General features: G+C 38.0%; 1 protein-coding gene across 3 annotated transcripts in view; it reads right to left on the bottom strand.

Moving 5' to 3' along the window:
- Window positions 1–7,515, bottom strand: part of phkb (phosphorylase kinase, beta) — a 121,861-nt gene that overhangs the window by 86,954 nt on the left and 27,392 nt on the right. For all 3 annotated transcript variants that reach the window (XM_015038582.1, XM_015038581.1, XM_015038583.1), the window contains 2 exons: window positions 6,382–6,489; window positions 5,612–5,692 (listed from right to left, as the gene is read on the bottom strand). In XM_015038582.1, the coding sequence (XP_014894068.1) occupies window positions 5,612–5,692; window positions 6,382–6,489 (189 nt within the window). The remainder of the gene's footprint in view (window positions 1–5,611; window positions 5,693–6,381; window positions 6,490–7,515) is intronic.

The raw sequence follows: 7,515 nt of genomic DNA, 5'->3' as shown, positions 1-7,515 counted from the left end.
CCCCCCCCACAACCCCAAAAACTGGGTGGGCCGGACATGGTGGTTGAAAAAATATTCCCAAATGAAAAAAAAAAAAAAAAAAAAGCAATCGCAGCACATGATTTATGCTGCACCCACACATTGATACAAACACAGGACACAGAGACACAACATTACATGATTATACAATACCGAATGACCTTCTGTATTGATCTGGGATGAAGGATGTAAGGCTGATTACTAAGGTTACCGGAGAGCAGGAGAAAACTGATTTCTCATCAGCACTCAAGGTGAAACTCCCCCTGCAGCTACAGACAAGGTTTTAACTAACTCATAAAGTGTGCCATTAATATATGTGAAGGTACCAGCAAAAACAAACAAACAAACAAACAAAACAGAAAAACAAAACAAAACAGAGCTGACCCATTCTTACAACACAATGTTCACTTGTTGCAACATTTGAATTCATTAAAACCCCGAAGTAGAATTTAGAGCTTGAAAAGACGCACCGATCAGGCTTTTCCTTTTGAAAACGAATTCCAATATTTGATACAAATCCAGATTTGTCTGGATATTTATCCTGCAGATCAACAATCGGAAACCTTGCCTGACTTCGATCTCTTGCCAATTTATTGGTGATTTATTATTAAACTACAATTAAATGTAGCCTCCATCTTTTCTTGCACTCGTCATTTAAAGACACTGCTACGACCTGTGAGATGTCAAAACCTTGACTTCTAGATGCAAGACGTTGAAAAAAAAAAGTGTGAAGACTTTCTGGTCTTGCATCATTAAAAAGACCTGAATGCGGCTGTGCTTTCATGTGTACATGAGTGACAGGAGGTTTAATCTGAAATGGCACGGTGAGGAAAAGAAAGAAAGAATGAGTAAAAGAGAAAGATGGAGGGGAAAAAAAGAGCCTGCGCAGGTTTTAAATAGGCCAGTTTGAGAAGGAGGCCAAGCTGGAAGAATGAGAAAAGTGTTTGCTGCGTATTTTATTTGGGGTTTTATGACTTGAATGATTAACGAGAGGAACTTTTTAGTATCTTAATGGTATCTTAATGAATGTTACTGCCCACTGGCCAAACAAGCCGCTCTGTCTTACTGATGCCAGATCACTAATCCTGCTTCTGTTTGGGGACGGAAACATGTGGAAAGCTGAGTACTTTCTACTTTTACCCAAACATTCACAACCGATGAGCTTTTTTCATGTTTGGCAAACCACCACCACAAACTTTCATCAATTTATATAAGAAAGATCAACTCAATTTTACACTGATATGTAACCCAGGCCTTCTGGGGCATTTCTCTGTAATCTAGAGACTTAAAAATAGATTTTCACTTGAACATAGACTTGGACTTTGACTAGACCATCCCAACACATGAAAATACCTTCTTCTTATCTAATCCACTGTATCTCTGAATGTATGCTTAGTGTCAGTGGATGTGTGTGTCCCTTCAATTGTCAAACTTTTAAAATGTCGCAAAAATATATATTTTTAAAATGTAAACATTAATTATGTATGTTTTCATCAACTGGTTTAGGGCAAATCAAAGCATAATTGTGTCAGATGTTGGTGTTATGCACGGCAGTAATAAACAGGAAGTAGAGGTTTCAAACTAGCGAGGCCCACACATCTCAGAAAAACACTGAGATATTTTCAAGAATCTGTGGCTGTCAGGCAAGTTGTAATTGTTCTGGTGATGTCACATGCCAAAACTAGTTGACTGAAAGAAACAAGATCAGTCTCATGAGGTAAATGTTCGTTACGTCAGAAATTATTTGACAAATGTATTTCCATATCCCCTTAAACACATTAACTCTTTATTTTAAATTAAAAATAAAACAAAAAAACGCATCTTAAGTGGGCGTGAAAACTGTTTTGTGAAAATGAGCAAGTCCTTTAGAATTTGGCCATTTCTATCAACCTTTTCTAATGCGACACTTCAAAATGCTCATAAAAAAATAAAAAAAACCAGAATAAAACACGGTTATTGTCCTGCAGGAGAGTGAACCTTTGCTCTGTATTCAAGCCTTCTGTAGCCCTAATAGGTCTTGTTGCAGGATTCTTCCTATTAACTCTAATCAGTTTATTTGTTCAGTCAGAGTTAAAAAAGCATCCCCACAGCATGATGACACCACCATGTTTCACCATTACGTCCTGGTAGCTTTAGAATTGTGTTGTACTCTTTCAGGTTTGGAAAGATGGAGTGAACAGTGCAAACATTTAAAGAGGCAGAACTTTATAAAATCATCAACATTTTTGAGCATTTTTTAACATGTTATAATGTTATTCCCTCATCAAACACAGACATGGAGTGTTGCTTTGATTCATTCGTGTAGGTTTGAGATATACTTTAATCTCCCATGGCAACCATTCAGCTGTGCAAAACACATGGGTGGAGGTAGCTCCGCCTTCAAGGACAAAGCTCCTCCTCAGAGCTGCAGTTTCCAACTTCCGAGCTTCTGCCTCACAGGGAGCCCATCACTCAGCTCCTTCAGACTAGCCAGCAGCAATTAGCAAACACCTGCTGGAACTGCACATCTGCTGAGCTACTTCTGCTGGTAAAAACGTTGTTAAGGGGCTAATAGAGGAGACATGCTATGATGATGACTTCCTGAAGCAGAAGCTTTAGAAAGAGCAGTAGTTCTTAAAGAGACAGAGGCCCTATTCAGTGAAGTACCATTACGAAGTCAAATTTCTTTTGTTTGATATATATGCACCATTTTTATAAGAACTGAAGTTAAGAGTTTATTGATTGTGCTGTAAAATGTCCCTAGAAAACACATTAATGATTGGTTTATGACATAAAAGTACAAAACTTTCTCCTTGACCCGTCTGCTGTATTAACCTTTATGATGCAGTTTGTTTACTAATGTTTTCTAACAAAACTCGGCGGCCTTCACAGATTAAATTAAAAACATGCGCACTCTATTTAATAATTAGGTGATTTTTGAATCACCTAATTCCACTGAATTTATCAAAGGGTACCAGAGGCAGACAGAATGGAAATACACACGATATTGTGCATTATTTTGCATTGTGTCAATCCAATTGTACGAGGCTGAACACTTTTACAAAACACCAGATTTGTTAAGTGTAAAAAAAAAAAAGAGATGCAAGGCAATGAGTCGCAGCATTTCATGCATCGTGAGACTGAAAATGACATCTGGCAGAAGGTTGATGGTGAATCTTTTCTTCAAGAGACGTGCGCAGCCTTTCTTTGCAATTGCAAGAAAATAAAAAAAGAAAAAAGAAAACACTGCAATGCAGCTTCCAGGCTCGGCCTAGAGGAAGCCCACAGACTTCACAAGCAGTGACAGCTTACAACAGGCTAATAAATACGGCACTAATGTGATTAGTCTGAATGAAATACATTTCAAACAGCTTTCAGTGGGAGCAGCAATCACAAAAGCTCCTGCTCAGTAGATCTGATGTTTGCTAATACAGGGCTTGGGGCGCAGGCCGCTTCGGTTTGAATTATGCAATTTGGTAAGCGCTGTTTAACCAGGCAGAAAAAGCTGCTGCACAGCCACGGCTGCCCTCATAAACATAAAACATTGCATTGTTAATTTGTTTTGTCAGTGGTAAGAAATGGAGAAAAACGGGAGGTTACCAAGGTGATACGCGTGTGCATTTGGGCGTCTAAACAAAGTGCAGGCAGCATGCATTAATTGCTCAGCGGAATAATATTTGACCACATTTCTGCTTTCTTCAGATGAGCTCAATTTAGTAAACAAATGGATTTCTCTACCAGGGGCACAAATTTCACTGCTCTGTAGCAGTAAGTAAAGCTGTGAATGAGCCGGCTGTTAAGCTAACTGAATTAATGATGTTCTTGTTGCTCCTAGAGGCCACACAATAAAAAAAAAAATAAAAAAAAAGGCACGCTGTGGAAACCTAACAAGCAGCTAGGTCTGTTTTTGTTTTATTAAGAGCTGAAGATGAAAAAAAATAAAAACATGCTGGACAGATAAATCAATGTACAGGGAGAGACAGATTTTAGGTAATAAAGGCACAAATCACTCAAATAAAATGTGAACGGATCATTTCCCAGGTGGACATTTAGACTTCTATACGGAGATCATCTAAATGTTTTTTTCCTGGTGAAGTTAACTAAGCGTTTCAGAGAGACTATAAAGGCAAGAAACCGTGTGAAAGAGAGATATTGCCCCCTCCGATTCTGCTTTCATGTCAGATCTGCTGAGAGTTTAGTTCAAATAAGCCCAAATTTGGAGACCTACAGTTCCTATCCGATACTTTTAAAGGGGCAGTAATATGTTATCCAGGCACATTGTACTGTAAAATAACACCATCAAGAAACTATGTTAACTTCAGTTGCTAAAACAATGATTTATACATATATCAAATCTTACATAAAATACATTTTATTTTGTAATTTAATGCCTTGAAATTGGGCCTCTGTCTCTTTAAAAACTCCTGCTCTTTCTGAAACTTTGCCTTCAGGAAGTCAACACAGCACTGCTCCTCTATTAACCCTTTAACAATGTTTTTAGAGTTTCACTGAGAAGCAGCTCCTATAATGAGCTCAGCAGATGTGCAGTTCCACCAGGTGTTTGCTAACTGCTCTGGCTAGTCTGAAGGAGCCAAGTAGGAGAGTCACAGGGAGAGGACTGCTCTGTGTTTTTCATGAGGGAATAACATTATGACATAAAGTAAAGCCCCCCCAAAAAGTTGCTTTTACATAATATAACTGCCCCTTTAAAATCTCACTGGGAGGTAATATTTTGGCAAAGTACAGACGTAGAAAACATTTTTTTTAATATTGAGAAAAATTTGATTTCCAGAAGGGAATTAAAAATAGTTGTAGCTCATATAATAAAAGTTGGAAGTGATTCTTTATATTTAAAGAATCACTTCTTTAAGTTTAAAGAAGTGATTCTTTATGGTGCCTGCTTTAATAAAAATTAAAGGAGGACCCTTTAATGGACCTTTACTATTAGAGCAGCACTTGTGTGACTTGAGATTGGCACAAGTGGCTAAATACAGTCATGATGTTTACATTTTTATACCTTAGTTTTGTTACACAGTGACTTTTCTTTACAGTTTTAAACTAAAACTACTTCAGCTGTTTACTTTTCTATGGCTGAGGATACTTGACGTACAATTGCCTTAATTTGCGACAGCTCTCTTTATTTGATTTGCTTGAGAAGTGGAATTTAATTTCATACAGTAACTGATAGTCGGTTTTAACCTCTTCATGTGTAATAAATAGCAAACGTTCTAAAACATCTGTTGTGTTTCATCGCTCTGCTATTACAAATGTAGAAATAATTTGATCCATAATTATCCATTTTACTCGACTGGTGTCTTGTTTCACAATATGTACATATAACGTTTGAATAGTTTAGATTAGTGTGCAGGGTTTTCTATAGCTTTGTCCATTTAAGCACATTTTCAAATTCCATTAAAATTCATATATAGATAAATCAAGCAGAGAAGTTCACTGGATGGAAAACAAACCTAAATGAGGAAATGTATTACTATTGAATATGTAATTACTTAACAACATGGTTATAAAATGTCTGGACCAGCTTCTAATTGCTTTATGTTTTTTTATTTTTGTTTGTTTTATTTTATTTTTTTGTGCTTTCTGGTGTCTTGTTTACCTCGTCGGTGTTGTAAATGATCTGGAGACCGGAGCAGATCATCTCCACCAGGTACAGCAGGAACAGAGAAACCGCATCGATCTACAGCGACGACAGAAGAGGTTGAAAGTGAAGTACCATTAGAGAAATGACTGTCATTTTCTGCGTGCTATTCTCAAATCTGACAGTTCAGCCAAAAACCATTGCATACTGCAAAAAAACAAAAAAAGAAACCAAGACGTGGCTCTTATGTTAGCTAGAAGAAGTGACACCGAGACATCATCAATAATAAAGTGAAAGAAAAGAAACAACAGCAAAGGACTTAATGTGAAGAGCAAATCCTTCACTTCTATACGCTCTTGTTGATTTTTCAGCGTCTTTGTCGCAGCGTGGCAACTTTGCAGCCTTATTTGATTTTTCAATTTCTGGCTCTCTCACCTGTATTGGACTCGCTTCACTGGAAGTACAGGCTCCATCCCAACGCAGCGCTCCAAATTGACCTCTTTCAATACCATTGACAGAAGAATAAACTGTCTGAGCGCCAGTTTAAAGCACATTCGCCTCTCATGGAGAGAGAGACAGAGAAAGGCTGCACAACTAATACTTTATAATGTGTCATTTATTTGCTAATTTATTCATGCCGTTTCATCTTTAACAAGGTTTACCCGTCCTAACTTATGATCTGAAAGTGAACTTTTTCTGCCCCCCATCGTCATTAATCTGAATATTCAGAATGTACCAAAAATAAGATAAGCTGCCTCATTTCTGCAGTTGGCTGTTCGCCGACTCACCTGTAGGTGGTGATAGTCGCCGTAAGTGTAAACCTCGTCGCCGGTGTCCACGTTGAAGACGGAGTGGAGACACTTGGAGGGGCTGGGATCATTTTTAAACTCCTCCACCTGACAGAGAAATGAACACAGGCGGAGATGGGCGAGATAAGACGGGCAGGTGAGGGTGAAGATGGTGCAGAGGAAGATAAAGGCACCGATTTCTTTCGTTGCTTTTGATTTCAACACGGTAACAACTTTCAAAAGGTGAGGAAGAAACCGTCCACGGGAAGATAGATATGGTGCCTTACAAAAGCATTCTCGATCCTTTCCTCAATCTCAAACGTTCCTCATTTCTTCACATTACAACCACAAAATCTGGTGGATGTTATGTCACAGATGGACAACAAGTAAAAAGTGGAAATAAATTGCTAGTTTTCAATTTATGTTATTACAGTAGCCATCAAGAGGTGCTGTGTTCACCTATTTTTTTAACCTCCTAACTAAAATCAACAGCAATCAACTGCTTTTAGAAGAAATCAATTATTTATTTTTTTTTACGGATTTTTGGTTCAAGTGGCTTTTATTTGATTGTAAGTTGACAGGAAGGAGGGTTGTGATAGAATAGGAAGATGTGTGGCAAAGGTCATGTGGTCGGGATTTGACCCGATGACCATGTTGAGTACCTACTCCTTCATACACGGGTCACACACTTTACCCCATAAACATAGTTTACATTTCTGTGACTTAATGTCAGTGAAAATCCATATTTTCCTGTAATTAGAGAACTTTAGTGAACAAAGAGCAACATGAACACAAAGGAACAGCGATAAAAGCAGGTTTAGGTTATAAAAGTAAATGAAAAGTTTTGAATATGTCACACAGCTCTGTTCAGTCATCTGAAAATGGAAAGAGTATGGAACGACTTGCAAACCTAAACTGCAAACCTTGAAGGAACTATGGTAACTGTGGAGGATCAAAAAAAGTTACATATGTATGAAAACCATCACTAGACATCATCCTGAACACACCGTTCCCAAAGCGACGCCTGGTGGTAGCAGAATCATGTTCTGGGAGGGTGATCGGAGACATAACCAGAAAAAGAGACTGGGCTAAGAAAAAATACAGTAAAATGTCGCTCTGTAGGCATACAAAGCT

This window comes from Poecilia latipinna, unplaced genomic scaffold (assembly GCF_001443285.1).
Source record: "Poecilia latipinna isolate Pla-1442-1.1 unplaced genomic scaffold, P_latipinna-1.0 Scaffold446, whole genome shotgun sequence".
NCBI classification, from domain to species: domain Eukaryota; kingdom Metazoa; phylum Chordata; class Actinopteri; order Cyprinodontiformes; family Poeciliidae; genus Poecilia; species Poecilia latipinna.
The sequence above is the reverse complement of the archived record's forward strand: the minus strand, read 5'-3'. Positions and strand labels throughout refer to the sequence as shown.